At 42.1% G+C, this 19076-nt stretch overlaps 1 protein-coding gene across 1 annotated transcript in view; it reads left to right on the top strand.

The window, feature by feature from the left end:
- RNF170 (ring finger protein 170) overlaps nt 1-17264 on the top strand; it is a 76830-nt gene extending 59566 nt beyond the window's left edge. The window contains exons 2-7 of the mRNA XM_077252148.1: nt 2999-3158; nt 3779-3854; nt 7150-7255; nt 7389-7462; nt 16515-16622; nt 16733-17264. Of these exons, the coding sequence (XP_077108263.1) occupies nt 3022-3158; nt 3779-3854; nt 7150-7255; nt 7389-7462; nt 16515-16622; nt 16733-17002 (771 nt within the window). The 5' untranslated portion in view covers nt 2999-3021 and the 3' untranslated portion in view covers nt 17003-17264. The remainder of the gene's footprint in view (nt 1-2998; nt 3159-3778; nt 3855-7149; nt 7256-7388; nt 7463-16514; nt 16623-16732) is intronic.
- Nucleotides 17265-19076: the final 1812 nt, after the last annotated feature.

The following is a 19076-nucleotide window of genomic DNA, read 5'->3' as shown; positions in this document are numbered from 1 at the left end:
AGGGACGGATTATTACATCCGCGCACGCGTGGTGTGTGAGCGATCGCCACTGGGTGTCAGCTGATTCTGGCAGCTGTCACGCACCGCTCCCAGCACTATATATACTCGAGTATATACTGTAAATAAACATGGTTCCGCTGAAAACGTCATCTTGTTTTGCAAAAAACAGCTGTATGGCGGCTTATCAGCGGAAAAATAAAAAGTTATAGCTCTCAGAATAAAGCAATGCAAAAATTATAATTTTTTTCTATAAAATTAACATTATCAGCTTCCCAAAAATCGGAATAGAAAGCGGTAAAAAAAAGTCATGTGCCCGTAAATGGTACCAATAAAAATGTCAGTTTGTCACGCAATAAACAACACCTCACATGACTCCGTGGGCCAAAATATGGAAAATTATGGTGATGAAAAAACTATTTTTTGCAGTAAAAAGCGTCTTTTAGTGTGTGACAGCAGTCAAAGATAAAAACTATGATGAGAGCCTGCCTAATTTACGGGTGCATGCCTCCTGAAGCATGAGCTGGGCATAATGTGCTGGGCACTACAACAGCAGTTTGCAATTTTCACTTAGCAACATTTATTGCTATTTGTTTCTGGAGAACACCCATGGAGACAAAATCGTCACTACACCTGTAGACAAATTCCCAAATGGGTATATTTTCCAAAATGGGGTCTCTTGATGGGGGATTCTGCTTTTGTAGCAATTAAGGGCTCTGTATATGGAGTCTGCAAACTCTTCTAGGAAAATCTGCGCTCCAGGGGGCAAATAGTGCTCCATTCCTTCTGAGTCGCTCCGTACGGCTAAGTAGTACTGTACAGCCACATATGGGGTATTGCCACCTTCAATAGAAATTGTGGGACAAATTATGATGCCAGTGTATTTATTTTTTCTTCACCACCCAATGGTATACAATTCTGTGACACACCTGTGGGGTCAATATGATCACTTCACCCCTAGATGAATTCACCCGCGGCTGTTAACCTGTTAAATGCCACTGTCAATCTCTGACAGCAGCATTTAATATGATTGCACCGGAAGTGTTCACTAATCCTACCCATCAGCAGTCATGTCACATGACCACAGGTCGCCAATGGGTTGGCATGACAACCCGGGGTCTGCAGCAGACCCCTCTGGTTGTCATTACTGGATTGCTCTGAGCACCGCCCAGCGGTCAGTGCTCATGGTAAGTGAGCATCTCTGCTACATAGAGCAGGGCTGAAGCCTATAGACTAAGGCTACTTTCACACTAGCGTCGTGTGACGTACGTAGCAATGCGTCGTTTTGGAGAAAAAAGGCATCCTGCAAAGTAGGATGCGTTTTTTCTCCATAGACTTGCATTAGCGACACATTGCGACGTATGGCCACACATCGCATCCTTTGTGCGACGGATGCGTCGTGTTGTGGCGGACCGTCAGCACAAAAAAAGTTCCATGTAACTTTTTTGTGCGTTGCGTCCGCCATTTTCGCATGCGCAGCCGAAACTCCGCCCCCTCCTCCCCGGACATTACAATGGGGCAGCGGATGCATTGAAAAACTGCATCCGCTGCCCCCGTTGTGCATTTGTTTCACAACTTGCGTCGGTACGTCGGGCCGACGCTAGTGTGAAAGTAGCCTAAGACTATTGAAGCAAGTGTAAGGGTATGTGCACACGATGCGGAAAACGCTGCGGATCCGCAGCAGTTTCCCATGAGTTTACATTACAATCTAAACCAATGGGAAACAAAAAACGCTGTGCACATGCTGCGGAACAAAACGCGCGGAAACGCAGCGGTTTACATTCCGCAGCATGTCACTTTTTCGGATTCCGCAGCGGTTTTACAGCTGCTCCTATAGAAAACCGCAGTTGTAAAACCGCAGTGAAATCCGCAGAAAAACCACGGTAAATCCGCGATAAATCTGCAGCAAAAACGTAGCGTTTTTGCCCTGCAGATTTATCAAATCCGCTGCGGAAAAATCCTGAGAAGATACTGGGAAGCAATGAAAACCTTTGTGACAATAAATAAAAGTAAGATTTATCCAAACTAAGGCTATGTGCACACGTTGCGGATTTTGCTGCGGATCCGCAGCGTTTCTGCTGCTGCGGGTCCGCAGCAGTTTCCCATGAGTTTACAGTTCAATGTAAACCTATGGGAAACCGAAAACACTGTGCATATGCTGCGGGGAAAAAACGCGCGGGAACGCAGCAGTTTACAATCCTCAGCACGTCACTTCTTTGTGCGGAATGGCAGCGATTCTGCACACATAGAGATGCATTGATCCGCTTACTTCCCGCATGGGGCCATGCCCACCATGCAGGAAGTAAGCGGATCATGTGCGGATGGTACCCGTGGTGGAGGAGAGGAGACTCTCTTCCAGGCCCTGAGAACCATATTTGTGTAAAAAAAAATAAAAATAATTAAAATAAAAAATAATGATATACTCACCTTCTGATGGCCCCTGAAGTCCTCCCGCCTCTCAGCGCTGCACGTGGCCGTCCAGTCGCAGGGTTGCTATGCGAGCAGGACCTGTGATGACGTCGTGGTTACATGACCGTGACGTCACGAAGGTCCTTGCATAGCATCTTTGGAACCGGACCGCCGCGTGCAGCGCCGAGGAGATCGGGACGTCGGATGGTGAGTATAACCATTTTTTAAATAATTTTTAACATTAGATCTTTGCAGCATCAATAGTAAAACAAGTGCAGGTGTAAACCTGCAGCGGAAACAGCAAGACAAACCGCGATAAATCTGCAGGGATAACCGCAGCGGTTTTGCCCTGCAGATTTATCAAATCCGCTGCGGGAGACCCGCAGAGGACCCTTCCTACGTGTGCACATAGCCTAAATGTTGTTGTTTATTTAAAAACAAGTTTTTGTTTGAACGCTAACTATTTGGTCATTCCATTAAAAATCATTCAGAATAGCTTCCTTTTTTTCTTCAAATCTGTTGAAAATATGGAATAAACCTGTTATTTGTGCATTTATTTTAACAAACTTTTTTAAAATTTCTTGTCTTTCAGAAACTTAATGTCTGTGTTTTGGAATGGCTGAAAACCAACAAGATATTTTACACCCTTTATTAGATGATGGGTCGTTAATTGAAGGTGTAAGCAACCAAGTGCTTGTTGCAGTAGTCATCAGTTTAATCTTTATCGCTGCTCTCACATATTTAATGTTACGGTATGTTTTGTCTGGTATCTATACATATAACCTAAAAATGTTTATATTTTGAATCTACTACATTTGCAGAGAGAATAGTGTTGTTTTTTTTTTATTTATTATTGTGATGTGGTTGAACAGTTTACTAGTCTGGTGATGCCGATATAGAAAGGGCCATCACTCTAAAGCGGTCCATGCAATTTAGATAGCTGTGCATTTAGTCAATAGCTGTTCTTCACAATCTCTCAAAACCATTCATGTCACTTTGTGGCTTGTCTATATTGAGAAGTAAGCATCTGTCATGTTGAAATCCGACATGCTAAACCCATCTTTCTTCTAACATCTGGGGCAAGAGTTATGGCACCCTATCCACCTTGGATGGTTGACCAGTTCTGCCAAAATCAAAGGGTGCAGCAGACATTCATCTTATGTGTATGGCCATTTTAAGGCTAGTTATATCCTAGATAGGTGTTGGCTGCTTGACTGTGCATGGTTTATCGAGAGATAACTCAAAAAAGCTGCTTTCAGATACTTCTAGAATTTACTAATTTCATGGCAAAACAAATTTATACCATAACAATGGATCGGGAATGTTTTGTTCTAGTGTTGCAAACGTATTGTTATCTTTTTATAAAAAACAGAGGTGAGCAGCAAAATATTCACCCTGAAAATCAAGAACGAGTACAGGCCATTAGAGAGCAGCGACAAAATGAACAGGTATGTTATCTTTTTTATATTGTTACTCATGTTCAGTCTGAAACTAGAATCTAAACTGAAATGCAGACGTGCTGTTTTTCTTTTCTGAATTCCACCAATTTACTACTGGGTGGATCTGATACAGGGAGCTGTTGTGGCAGACAGTACAGACCAAAAGTTTGGACACACGTTCTCAATTAAAGATTTTTCTGTATTTTCATGACTGTGAAAATTGTACATTCACACTGAAGGCACCAAAACTATGAATTAACAAATGTGGAATCATATACTTAACAAAAAAGTGTGAAACAACTGAAATCATGTCTTATATTCTAGGTTCTTCAAAGTAGCCACCTTTTGCTTTGATGACTGCTTTGCACGCTATTCGCATTCTCTTGATGAGCTTCAAGAGGTAGTCGCCGGGAATGGTTTTCACTTCACAGGTGTGCCATATCAGGTTTAATAAGTGGGATTTCTTGCCTTATAAATGGGGTTGGGACCATCAGTTGTGTTGTGCAGAAGTCTGGTGGATACACAGCTGATAGTCCTACTGAATAGACTGTTAGAATTTGTATTATGGCAAGAAAAAAGGAGCTAAGTAAAGAAAAACGAGTGGCCATCATTACTTTAAGGCCACGTTCACACGCTGCGGGTTCCTCTGCGGGTTAATCCCGCAGCGGAATTGAAAATCTGCAGGGCAAAACCGCTGCGGTTATCCCTGCAGATTTGTCGCGGTTTGTTCCGTGGTTTCCGCTGCGGGATTACTGCTGTACTATTGATGCTGCATATGCAGCAATATGCAGCATCAATAGTAATGATAAAAATAATAAAAATTGGCTATACTCACCCTCTGACGTCGCGATCTCCCCGGCGCTGCAAGCGGCTGTGCCGACAAGGACCTTCGTGACGTCACGGTCATGTGACCGCGGCGTCATCACGGTCATGTGACCGCGACGTCACTACAGGTCCTGTTCGGCACAGCAACTGAGACCGGACGCCGCGGGCAGCGCTGAGAGGTGAGTATAGCATGATTTTTTATTTTAATTATTTTTTTTTACACCCAAATATGGTTCCCAGGGCCTGGAGGAGAGTCTCCTCTCCTCCACCCCGGGTACCATCGGCACATTATCCGCTTAACTTCCCGCAACGTGGGCACAGCCCCATGCGGGAAGTTAGCGGTTCAATGCATTTCTATGGGTGCAGAATCGCTGCGATTCTGCACCAAGAAGTGACATGGTCCTTCTTTTTTTCTGCAGAAAATCCGCGCGGATTTTCCACAGAAAAAAAGGATCGGCGGCACAGCGGGTTTTGTTTTCCATTAGGTTACATTGTACTGTAACCTACATGGAAAAAGGATGCGGACCCGCAGCTGTAAAACAGCTGCGGGTCCGCAGCAAAACCCGCAGCGTGTGAACATAGCCTAAGAAATGAAGGTCAGTCAGTCCAAAAAATTGGGAAAACTTTGAAAGTGTCCCCAAGTGCAATGGCAAAAACCATCAAGCGCTACAAAGAAACTGGCTCACATGAGGACCGCCCCAGGAAAGGAAGACCAAGAGTCACCTCTGCTTCTGAGGATAAGTTTATCTGAGTCACCAGCCTCAGAAATCGCAGGTTAACAGCAGCTCAGATTAGAGACCAGGTCAATGAAACCCAGAGTTCTAGCAGCAGACACATCTCTACAACAACTGTTAAGAGGAGACTTTGTGCAGCAGGCCTTCATGGTAAAATATCTGCTAGGAAACCACTGCTAAGGACAGGCAACAAGCAGAAGAGACTTGTTTGGGCTAAAGAACACAAGGAATTTACATTAGACCAGTGGAAATCTGTGCTTTGGTCTGATGAGTCCAAATTTAAGATCTTTGGTTCCAACCACCGTGTCTTTGTGCGATCCAGAAAAAGGTGAACGGATGGACTCTACATGCCTGGTTCCCACCGTGAAGCATGGAGGAGGAGGTGTGATGGTGTGGGGGTGCTTTGCTGGTGACACTGTTGGGGATTTATTCAAAATTGAAGGCATACTGAACCAGCATGGCTACCACAGCATCTTGCAGCGGCATGCTATTCCATCCGGTTTGCGTTTAGTTGGACCTTCATTTATTTTTCAACAGGGCAATGACCCCAAACACACCTCCAGGCTGTGTAAGGGCTATTTGACCAAGAAGGAGAGTGATGGGGTGCTAAAAGGCAAAAGGGCCAACAAGTGCTAAGCATCTCTGGGAACTCCTTCAAGATTGTTGGAAGACCATTCCCGGTGACTACCTCTTGAAGCTCATCAAGAGAATGCCAAGAGTGTGCAAAGCAGTCATCAAAGCAAAAGGTGGCTACTTTGAAGAACCTAGAATATATGACATACCGTATTTTTTGGACTATAAGACGCACCGGACCATAAGGCGCCCTCCAAATTTGGGGTGAAAATTGCAGAAAAAAAGATTTTTATAAGATGGGGGTCCGTCTTCTTGTCCGAATTTACAGTATCTTACCTGAGGGCTGGCGGTGGCACAGCAGGGTCACAGGAGGCATGGTGTCGGCAGAGGTGCGGTGTGGCGTGCACCTGAGCAGGGTGCCTTCCTGCTTAGGTGGGCGACGCTACGGCCTGGTGTCCATGGGGGGGTTGCAGAGGTGCAGATCTAAATCTGCGAACTCGGCTTCAAGAAAATGGCCGCCGCGATCTCCATCTGCGCATGTGCGGCCTCCCGCGGCCATTTTCCTGAAGCCCCGTGAAGCAGAGCACTCCATCTGCGCACGCGCAGCCTCAGGAAGATGGCCGCAGCCACCGATAAACCGGTAATCAACCCGGCTCTGCTGCTCACATTGCATTCCGGGCTGCTGCGTCACCTCACTGGTGGAAGGGACCCTGCGCACGCCATACCGCACCTCTGCCACCGCCACCACACCGGGTAAACATGCATTACGACTATAAGACGCACCCCCTATTTTCCCCCCCTTTTTTTGGGGGGAAAAGTGCGTCTTGTAGTCCGAAAAATACGGTAATTTCAGTTGTTTCACACTTTTTTGTTAAGTATATAATTCCACATGTGTTAATTCATAGTTTTGATTCCTTCAGTGTGAATGTACAATTTTCATAGTCATGAAAATACAGAAAAATCTTTAAATGAGAAGGTGTGTCCAAACTTTTGGTCTGTACAGTACATGTTGTCTATGTATACTAGTGTGGGGTATTGATTGTTTTCTTGTTTATTTTGTTTACTGTAGAGGGTTTGTAAATGACTTCTCTCAAAAAGTGCATTGAGTCTTGGAAAAATAGTCACATTTATAAATTCTAGTTTTTTATTCCATTGCTGATTTGTATTTACAGGAAACAGTGCAACCTCGACATCAATTCTACTCAGATATGTCTTGCCCAGTATGCTTGCAGCAAGCTACGTTTCCAGTGGAAACAAACTGTGGACATCTTTTTTGTGGTAATTAAAACTGTTGAGTTATATTTTATATTATAAATATATATACATACTTTATATTTTTTTTTATAGTATAATGTCTTTCTTGTTGTTTAGTATACAAATGTAAAATGTACTAATTGTTATCCCTGCATAGGTCCATGCATTGTGGCGTACTGGAGATATGGGTCATGGCTTGGTGCTATCAGCTGCCCTATTTGCCGACAGACCGTAAGAACCAATGTTTTCATAGTTTGATTTTTTTTTTCTGTTATAAGTGCGTGTGAGTTGAGAACAAGATTTATAGTATAGCTTTGTTTCCTTTACTGCATCCAGGTCAGCAAGCTAAACACTTGTGAGCTCCCATGGTTTAATTTCTTCTGATGTTGAAATTATATTCACTAAAAGTCCAACAAGTTAAAGGAAAACAAGTCAAAGGAGTTGTGCGGCCTTATGCTGCAAGTCTGCAGTCACTCTGTGACTTCGTGCTGTGAGGATTCTCCGGTGATGGTACCAGGAATGGTAGGCACGTGACGGCAAGTGTACCAACTAGATAGGCGCGACCTCACTCAATGTATGTTTATTGAGCAAGGGTGGACAAAGTCTATTTGGAATGTGGGCGAAAGTATGTAAATCTCATACTTCAGTTCACATGGCCTCCCTGTACTGGAGAATCCTCACCGCTCGCAACGTGAGGACTTACAAGGTTTGCAGTCACATACAGTGATTGCAGTTTTGTAGCTTAAGGCAGGACAATCCCTTTAAGTTCATGTAAAGATGTAGTCAACATTATTGGCAACCCTGATTGCTGTGTATCATTAGAATATTTTGATACATTTAGCAAAAAAAAGTTTACTGTATTCATTTAAATAAAGATGAAACATAGTATATGACATTGACAAGATTAAAAGTCTTTCTTGGTTGCACAACCGTTGGCAACGGACGTAGTTCAAACCTTTTTTTTTTTTTTGGTAGCCACCTGTGAGCGCCTGTTATTTTTTTCATTGTCATTTTAACCATTCTAGCATACTATTGGGTGTGTGCTGTGGTTTATTATGGTGCAGTAGAACTCATTTTGTTCTGCTAAAATGTAGCTTTTTTAATATTTGAGAGCACATTTCACTCTCAAATTATCTGAGGATCTTCTGATTTCATTGTTCCTGTAACACGTTCAAGTCCTCCAGAGACCCCAGATGTGGCAAATCATCCCCACAACATTATCAATCCTTCACAATGTTTTTAACTGTAGGGAGGTGCATTTTTCTTTATAGGCTTCATTTCGTCACCCATAAACATAACTCTGGTTTGCCTTGCTAATGAACATTTTCCTACAATCCTACAATTATTTTGCATTTCTTTAAATAGTGGAGTCTTCCTTGGCCTTTGCCTCTGGTTTGTCCAGTATTAATATGGGTTGAAACAATCACTCCAGGAATGTTCAGGTCACTATGAAGTTCTTTTATATGTAGTATCTGTGTTTTTGTCATATTTGGAACCAACTTTTGTGGCATTCTTTAATTTCTTCTTTACTCCATGTTCTTGATGGTTTTTGATTGATTGTTTCTTGAATAGCAAACATTACTTTACGAACTATTAAAGCCGTGATGTCACAACCTTGGAGAGTTTTTTTTTAAATTAAATCTTTTAGACTGCTTGTACATGGCTTTAATTAAATTTATAGTCTGCTCAGACCGCTCTCTTGTCATTGCTATTGTGAATAACGAACATGTTACTTGCCTGTCCTGGCAAAAGTTCCAGATCTGGTTCCCCTCTTCTATAGATGCCTTCCTTTTGCAGTGGTCCACACTCAGGTTCTCAGACCAGCAAATGCTATGTCATCATGACCCTAGGCCTTTAAGGCCGGCTTTGGCAGAGGCCTGGTGATTGTATATTAGGTTTCATTGCTTCAGTTGCCTCACGTTGACAGGAGGCTTTGCCTACTTCAATTAGCTGAGTTTCAGCCTGGTGTCTTATTATCCACCTATTCTACTCCTGACTTCTAAGCTACATTCAGATATTTTCAAGCTCAGTCCAGGGCACTTAGGTGTTGTCCTCACCAACCTCTCAGCAAGTTACTAATTTCTAGCAACTTTTCACTTTTGGTTAGTACAATCAAGATAATGCATTTCCTCAAGAAAATCTCCAGCTTTTAATGACTTCATTGCATATACTTTTTTGTTACATTGCTGCCATTAACCAATGTCCTGCTGGAATATACCAGACTGCAGTTCTGTTATTAACTTCCATGCCGAAAGATTCCAGTTTCATAAATTGCTACTGTTCCTGTGTGTATCCACACATCTGGCTCTTCTCCACTATACTACCTGGTCCACTTGTTTGTCAGCCTCATACTTTGCTGTCCTTGTTATCACTGATGCACATGTCGTCTGTCAAGACCCGCTCCACTGACAAGGTGGGGGGCAGGTGAGTCTAATTTCTAATTGATTACAGGCTCAGATCTTGTACTTTGCTCTTATTCTGAAAAATTATTATTTTTTCTTGTTCTCTGTGGTCTCGGCCACTATACACGCACGCACACACATGTGCTTCTCACAAAATTAGAATATCGTCAAAAAGTTAATTTATTTTCATTCTTCAATGCAAAAGCTGAAACTCGTATATTATATAGAGTCATTACAAACAGCGTGATCTATTTCAAGTGTTTATTTCTGTTAATGTTGATGATTATGGCTTACAGCCAATGAAAGCCCAAAAGTCATTATCTCAGTAAATTAGAATACTTTATAACACCAGCTTGAAAAATGATTTTAAAATCTGAAATGTTTGAAATATATGTTCAGTAAATGCACTCAATACTTGGTCGAGGCTCCTTTGGCTTCAATTACTGCATCAATGTGATGTGGCATGGAGGCGATCAGACTGTGGCACTACTGAGGTGTTATGGGGCCCAGGTTGTGTTGATAGCAGCCTTTAGCTCGTCTGCATTGTTGGGTCTGGTGTCTCTCATCTTCCTCTTGACAATACGCCATATATTCTCCAAGCGGTTAAGGTCAGGCGAGCTTGCTGGCCAATCAAGCACAGTGATACTGTTGTTTTTAAACCAGGTATTGGTACTTTTAGCAGTGTGGACAGGTGCCAAGTCCTGCTAGAGAATGATATTTCCAACTCCAAAAAGCTTGTCTGTAGAGGGAAGCATGAAGTGCTCTAAAATTTCCTGGTAGATGGCTGCTCAGACTTTGGTCTTGATAAAACACTGTGGACCGACACCAGCAGATGACATGGCTCCCCAAACCATCACTGATTGTGGAAACTTCACACTAGACCTCAAACAGCTTGGATTGTGGCCTCTCCACTCTTCCTCCAGACTCTGGGACCTTGATTTCCAAATGAAATGCAAAATTTACTTTCATCTGAAAACACATTGGTCCACTGAGCAACAGTCCAGTTCTTTTTTTCCTTGGCCCACATGTCTGGCATTGTCTATTGGTCATGAGTGGCTTGACACAAGGAATGTGACACTTGTAGCCCATGTCCTGGATACGTCTCTGTGGTGGCTCTTGAAGCAATGACTCCAGCAGCAGTCCACTCCTTGTGAATCTCCCCAAAATTTTTGAATGGCCTTTTCTTAACAATCCTTACAAGGCTGCGGTTATACCAGTTGCTTGTGCACATTTTTCTACCACACTTTTTCCTTCCACTCAACTTTCCATTAATATGCTTGGATAACCGCACTCTGTGAAGAGCCAGCTTCTGACCTTTTTTGGCTTCCCCTCCTTGTGGAGTGTGTCAATGACTGCCTTCTGGACATCTGTCAAATCAGCAGTCTTCTCCATGATTGTGGAAGCTACTGAAACAGACTAAGGGACCTTTTTTAACGCTTAGGAAGCCTTTGCAGGTGGTTTTGTTATTCTAATTTACTGAGATAATGACTTTTGGGTTTTCATTGGCTGTAAGCCATAATCATCAACATTAACAGAAATAAACACGTGAAATAGATCGCTCTGTTTGTAATGACTCTACATAATGAGTTTCACTTTTTGTATTGAAGAACTGAAATAAATTCACTTTTTGATGCTCTAATTTTGTGAGAAGCACCTGTGTGTATATAAGCACGCACGCACGCACATACGCATGCACACACATATATGAATGCATGCACATACATACATACATATATGCACACACGATTTTGCAAGTCCCACCTTCAAATAGTGGAGTAGTCTGCATTTTTTTATCGTAGGCGTGCTTCAACTGTGAGAGACAGTTTTAAGAAAAAAAATTAAAAAAGAAAATCACATTCATTTTTACATAATTAATTTGCAGTTTACTGCATGAAATAAGTAGTTGATACAATAGAACTTTATTATTTGATATAATAGTTGTTTGTAATTACAGAGTTGGGTCGGAAGTTTCCTGTAGGTCTTAACCAAGTTTGCACACACTGCAGCAGGGATTTCGGCCCACTCCTTCATACAGATCTTCTCAAGATCTTTTTTGTGGCTGTTGCTGGGCAACATTGAGTTTGTTCCCCCCCAAAGATTTTTCTATTGGGTTCAGGTTTTGCTACTGGCTAGGCCTCTCTAGCACCTTTTGAATACTTCTTACAGAGCCACTCCTTAGTTTTCCTGGCTGTGTGTTTCGGGTCATTGCCATGTTGTAAGACCCGGCCACGACCCATCTTCAATGCTCTTATTGAGGGAAGGAGGATGTTGGTCAAAATCTCGTGATACATGACCCCATCCATCTCCCTTCAATACGGTGCAGTTGTCCTGTCCCCTTTGCAGAAAAGCACCACCATGCTTCACGGTTGGGACAGTGTTCTTGGGGTTGTATTTATCCTTCTTCCTCTAAATACGGAAAGTGGAGTTGATACCATAAAGTTATATATTTTTGTTGTAATATTTTCCTCCTGCTAAGACATATAAAGGTTTGCAAGGGAGGGTGAAAATTACACTCCCTTAGGACATCCACAAATTTTAAGAAAATATGAGATGAAATGAAAAAAGTTTTTTTCCAACAAAAATTTGGTTACAGTAATTATGAATTGGCCTAATTCTAGAGAATAGTCGCTGTATTTAGATAAATGGTATGAAAGAGCACATGGAGATAATTCATGAGTAATTGTTGAATATAGTGAAGAAACATCACTAGTAATTCAAATGTAATTAGAGGACCATTTAACCTGTTGGAGATTGAAAAGTAACTCTATAGTGTCCTGAATATATCTGGTAGTGCGTAGTACCAGTGGTTGCAACAGACAATCCAGCCAGGCAGAAAGACGTTCATTAAGGGATCCGATGCCCGTCACAAGGGAGGGGGAAAAGACATTCCTTGTGTTTCTTGGGTAACGCATGTAAAATTGAATATACTGGAAAATCAATTGACAGATACTCCAACTTATTATCTATTCAACCCAAGTGAACACCTTCCTGCAATAAAAGGCGAAGTATTTTTTTAACTGTAAAAGTGGGATTACTGTGTAAAGAAAGATATGTAGTAGTATCAGCTAGTGTAGACATCACCTCTTTTATATAGCATTTTGTCCGCAATGACCACGATCCACCTTTCTCCACGAGATGTGTAATGTTGTTTTTTAGTTCTTTAATAGGTGTTTTCTGTTCTAAGATTGTGGGAATTCTAAGATTGAGTTTATAAAAGATTACTAACTTCCTGCTAAATAAAATGTTTGAGCATATCCATGTAGCGTGCAATACATTCCCAGTGTTATTTCCTTCCGATTTCAAATCCATCATGGTAATGGCAGAAATTTGCTCCAAAAAGTCCTTATACAGGGGGTACACCAGGTTTACTTATGAGCAGATTCGGAAGCAGATGAATGGTCGTATTGATCCTCTTTAAAAAAAAAAAAAAAAAATCTTTACAGTAAGAAGGACGCACAAATCTGTTTAATGGTTTTTAATCTTTGAAACAATCCCCTCTTGTAGTAGGTGCAAAATGTAGTCCTTTTTCTAGCACTCTGTTTTGAGCAGTAGAAATAATGTTAGCAGGTTAGTTCACCACTAAAAAATCCAAAACTGAAGAATCGGGAGACAAAAATCTTCACGGTTCACTATTTGTGATAACGAGTAGGATACCTGCGACTTTTAATGGTACTTTCTGCCCACTCTATTTCTGCGCTGGTAGGATTAAATTGATGTCTGGTAGAACGTTTGTCTAAGCTATTCGAATCAGACATATACGCATTACCTTCTGTGGTGTCCTGGTCTGAGGAAGAAAAATGACATGTCTGTTTTGGCATCTATGACTGTATGATGATTTTGGGCTTGTCAGTTTTTCATGAGTATACCATATTTAATTTATAACCTTTACAATCCCAATCAAGCTTTGCTATTTTAATGGAGATTATGGATTACTCTGTATTGATGATTTTATTATTCATTTTAGAATTAGGTTTATCAAATTCCAAATGAGTGAATTTTAAAGCATCATATAATTTATTAACGTCCACTTCCAATTGTTGTAATTTACGGTAGTTTTTTTCCAAAATCCGTAAGTGTAGAAGTGTGATTTTTTTTTTTTTTTCTTTTTTTCATATACTGTTGTAATCTGTTAGAATCCCACCAAATTCTTAAGGCCCCGACACACTTAGCGACGCTGCAGCGATACAGACAACGATGCCGATCGCTGCAGCGTCGCTGTGTGGTCGCTGGGGAGCTGTCACACAGACGGCTCTCCAGCGACCAATGATGCCAAAGTCCCCGGGTAACCAGGGTAAACATCGGGTTACTAAGCGCAGGGCCGCGCTTAGTAAACCGATGTTTACCCTGGTTACCAGTGTAAAATAACAAACACTACATACTCACCTTCGCGTCCCCCGGCGTCCGCTTCCTGCACTGACTGAGCACCGGCCCTAACAGCAGAGCGGTGACGTCACCGCTGTGCTGTGCTTTCATTTTACGGCCGGCAGTCAGTCAGTGCGGGAAGCAGACGGCAAGGGACCTGACGGACACCGGAATGTGAGTATGTAGTGTTTTTTTTTTTTTACATTTACGATGGTAACCAGGGTAAACATCGGGTTACTAAGCGCGGACCTGCGCTTAGTAACCCAATGTTTACCCTGGTTACCTGTGAAGACATCGCTGAATCCGTGTCACACACACCGATTCAGCGATGTCAGCGGGACCTCAACGACCAAAAAAAGGTCCAGGCCATTCCGACACGACCAGCGATCTCACAGCAGGGGCCGGGTCGCTGGTACGTGTCAAACATAGCGAGATCGCTACTGAGGTCGCTGTTGCGTCACAAAACTTGTGACTCAGCAGCGATCTCGCTAGCGATCTCGCTATGTGAGACGGGGCCTTAAAGGCCCCGTCTCACTAAGCGATTTACCAACGATCACGACCAGCGATATGACCTGGCCGTGATCGTTGGTAAGTTGTTGTGTGGTCGCTGGGGAGCTGTCACACAGACCGCTCTCTCCAGCGACCAACGATCAGGGGAACGACTTCGGCATCGTTGAAACTGTCTTCAACGATGCCGAAGTCCCCCTGCAGCACCCGGGTAACCAGGGTAAACATCGGGTTACTAAGCGCAGGGCTGCGCTTAGTAACCCGATGTTTACCCTGGTTACCAAAAAAAACAAACAGTACATACTCGCCTTTCGGTGTCCGTCAGGTCCCTTGCCGTCTGTTTCCTGCTCTGACTGAGCCGCCGTACAGTGAGAGCAGAGCGCAGCGGTGACGTCACTGCTGTGCTCTCACTTCTCACTGTACGGCCGGGAGTCAGTCAGAGCAGGAAGCAGACGGCAAGGGACCTGACGGACATCAGAAGGCGAGTATGTAGTGTTTGTTTTTTTTTACATTTACGCTGGTAACCAGGGTAAACATTGGGTTACTAAGTGCGGCCCTGCGCTTAGTAACCCGATGTTTACCCTGGTTACCAGTGAAGACATCGCTGGATCGGTGTCACACACACCGATTCAGCGATGTCAGCGGGGCCTCAACGACCAAAAAAAAGGTCCAGGCCATTCCGACACGACCAGCGATCTCACAGCAGGGGCCTGATCGCTGGTACGTGTCACACATAGCGAGATCGCTATGGAGGTCGCTGTTGCGTCACAAAACTTGTGACTCAGCAGCGATCTCGCTAGCGATCTCGCTATGTGAGACGGGGCCTTAAGTCTCTGAGTCGCAGCAGTCCAAAACGCATAAGTCTTGTGTTCTATACCTTTCCATAGGATTTTTATTGTTCTATTTTATGAAGACATTCGTGTATTAAAGATCGTCTTTTTTAATTGTTTTTGCGGTGCTGGATTTCACACCTTCTCTGATATAATGTAGACATATGGTAAATGTTGGAAAGCCTGCTTCCAGGAATGTGTCACTTGCTCAGCAGCTTGCTGTAGTTTCAATACAATCTGTGTTTACCAGTAGGAGTTTCTCTCTACGGGACTAGATGTGGCATGAAGCGGTCAACTTGTTCTGTGTAACTTTGCCCACACTACTGATTGGCAGCTTCTTATGTACACTGTACATTGTCTGCAAGCTGCCAATCATAGCTCAATATTCATAACCCCTGCTACATCTACAGCAGAGAAAACGGATTTTTATCAAACTACACACAAGCAGTCCAGCAAGGGACACGTCGATGGAATCTGGCTGTCTGCCCCTTTCATGCTGCTCACAGATTCCATAGGTTACCAGTTAAAAAAAATAACAATAAAAGTGGGAAAATGGATCAGTCATAAATGCTACCAAAAAAACACTTGTATGGAGTAAAATATTTACTAAATCTTTATAAAAGATATAAATACGGTACATGAAAATACGTAAAAGGTACCAGAGAGCACAATGAGCAATCAGTGGTCCTCAGGGGAATGGAAATATATTACTATATTAAAGATAACTAACCATTGGTGACCCATGCCAGTCTCCAGGTACCTGCGCGCTGACGCGTTTCGCACATAGCTTTCTCAAGGGGGAAGCTATGCTTATGCACTTGCACTTTACTTATAATGCAGTATATAATTTTTGATTATATTTATTTGATGAACTTTGTGTAATTCACTTCCCATTGATTATTAGTAATATGTTTTCAATCCCCTGAGACCTGCTCATTGTGCTGATGGTTCTCTGGAACCTTTTTATATAGTTTGATGTATTAACAGTATATCTGTTTTTAGTGTTTTAATAAATAAATTTTACTCTTTATTCAACTGTTTGTAGGATTTATTGCAGATTCCATAGCAAAATTCTACTGAAGAATTTTTGCAGCAACTGTTTTTAAAATCCTTCCTTTATATCATTCATTTACTGCAGCTTTACTCTTGTACAGTAAACTAACGATATATTTCATATGCTAGGTAACGTTATTGTTTCCAGTGTTTCAAGCCAGCGAAGAGCAAGATGCCCAAGAAATATTGCAGGAAGTTAATAGTTATAATAGAAGATTTTCTGGTCAGCCCCGATCAGTAAGTGAAATAAAATCGTTTTTATGCTTTTGTAGTAAACCTTTATACAGAACCCAAGTCTGTAGATGAAAGCCTGTAAAATAACAGCATTTTTTTTTTCATTATTTTAGCTCATGGATAGAATTATGGACTTGCCAACACTTCTGCGACATGCCTTCCGTGAAATGTTTTCCGTTGGTGGCTTATTTCGGATGTTTCGAATAAGGATTGTACTCTGCCTGCTTGGAGCATTGTTCTATCTGGTTTCACCCTTGGACATTATTCCCGAAGCTCTATTTGGCATCCTTGGCTTCATGGATGACTTATTTGTGATATTTTTACTACTTATTTACATATCGATTATGTATCGGGAAGTAGTGACTCAAAGATTACATAGATGAAAGATGTAGAGTAGCACTACATTATACGAGCCTTTAACTATGCAGGTTTAAATTTACTGAACTACTATGTTCCTAACTGGAATTTCCTGTCATGGTGTTCTCCAATGTGGTTAAAATTTTCTGTCCACCTGGATAAGAATGCTTTACCTCTTTCTAGAGCTCCAGTTACTCTTTTTTTGTTTTCCTGTCATGTGAAAATTGGTAAAACGACATCTGGTCCTCCATGATGGCACCTTGGCAATTAAATATTGCCTTTTTCTTATGTGTGCGTTTATTTTGAACTGACTTTGGAGATTTACATTTTTATTCTGTGGATCTCTTCAATGTTAAAGATATTGCGACAGTTTCATGTGTTTATGGCTATGTTCACACGTTACTTTTTTGCTACTTTTTTCTGCAGGCAAGACCTGTCTGGGCAGGTTTTGCTATGTATTTACTGTGTTTTTGTTGTCTCATGTGTCATGCTGATGAAGTTTACATATAACCCCCCCCCCCCAAAGAAACATGGTGCAAGTTCCTTTAAGGTTTTTGCACCAAAAATGCAGCAAAACTTGATACCTGCATTTTTTGCTGGGCTTTGCTTTCTATGGGTGAAAAAAAACGCTGAAAGAAGTAACATACTGCAGTTTGCAAAAACCCAGCAGTTTTCCAAATCGGTCAGGAAAAAAAACTGCATGAGATTTCTGAAATGTCATAGCTTTTGCTGGTACTGTAAAACGCAGCTTAAAATTTTCTTTGAAAAAAGCAGCAAAAACGTGTGTGTGTTGCAGTCAAAACAGATTCCACAATTTGAAATCCAACTAACCTTATCCCACTAGCAGGACATGTGCCACAAGTCTAACCATAAAGCTAACTTATCCTTTGGGATCCTTACCTTGCTTTTATTTTTTTTTTATTAAAAACCAAAGCCAGGTAAAAAAAAAAAAAATAAATGCACTTTTAAGACACTGGATTTTTATAAAAACCTAGACTTCGAATTGCTGACAGTCAATTCTGTATGATTTGACATACAAAGTTTGCTTTCTGTTGGAAGTGTGAAAAGTCTGTAAGATTTTGGACAGAACAAATACCAGTGTGAGATCGACATTATATTCTTGGTTCTTGTCAGATAACGGATACAGATACAATCTTTGTCCTTCCCAGAATATTGTGGGACATATTCTCTAAAGCTGGCCATACACATGAAATGGCTGTTGACAGAACGATGCTTCTGCCGATCATTCATTGAGAGAGCCACCAACTGACAAGTTGGCTGACTGCTTATCTCCAGGACAACAAAACTATAATTAGTACAAAATTGGACATGCTTTGATCAACATCTCACCTGACCTTCAGTTGGCTGGTACCCCATGCACATTAGTTACATAGGTTGAAAATAGACTTGGGTCCATCAAGTTCAGCCTTTCTCCACCAATTATAAACTCTTTTGTCACTAAATTATCTATAACCTACAATGACATATGTGCTGAGGAAGGCATCTACCACTTTTTAAAAGTCTGTGGGCAGAACCCATTGATATCGACTGGTTAGCTGACTTAAATCTAATGTGTATGGGGCCTTTAGACTTGAGGGAATTTGCTCCGGTTCCCTCTTATTCGGCAAGCTGCAGAGGGAACCCGGCTTCCTGGATCACACTGGCCTATCAGCTGATCGGCACCGCAGCTGCATGTGTCGCGGCTGTGTGACAGTCACAACACATGCATGGAGAGCCCAACAAACAGGCTCTCCATGCATGTGTCGTGACTATGAAAGTCTTTTTGAGATAAGTTTTTGACTTATCTCAAAAAAATAACAAAAATCAGTGTGAAAAGGAGATCCGATGGCTACTACTAAGCAGGCTCCGGTGACTCCATCTTGCTAGAGAAAGCATAAATTGCCTCCTCCAAAATGGTGCCGCTTGCGCAGTAGCATCTATTGGATCACCGATGGCTGCTACTGCGCAGGTGCCATCTTGCTAGAGAAAAGAAAAAAAAATGTCCCCACTAAGATGGCGCCGGCTGGACCTGATCGCCGATAGATGCTACTGCGCAGGCTCAGACGGCGCCATCTTGGAGGAGGCAATTTTTTTTTTTTC

The sequence above is a fragment of the Ranitomeya variabilis genome, chromosome 1, assembly GCF_051348905.1.
Source record: "Ranitomeya variabilis isolate aRanVar5 chromosome 1, aRanVar5.hap1, whole genome shotgun sequence".
Lineage (NCBI taxonomy): Eukaryota > Metazoa > Chordata > Amphibia > Anura > Dendrobatidae > Ranitomeya > Ranitomeya variabilis.
The sequence above is the reverse complement of the archived record's forward strand: the minus strand, read 5'-3'. Positions and strand labels throughout refer to the sequence as shown.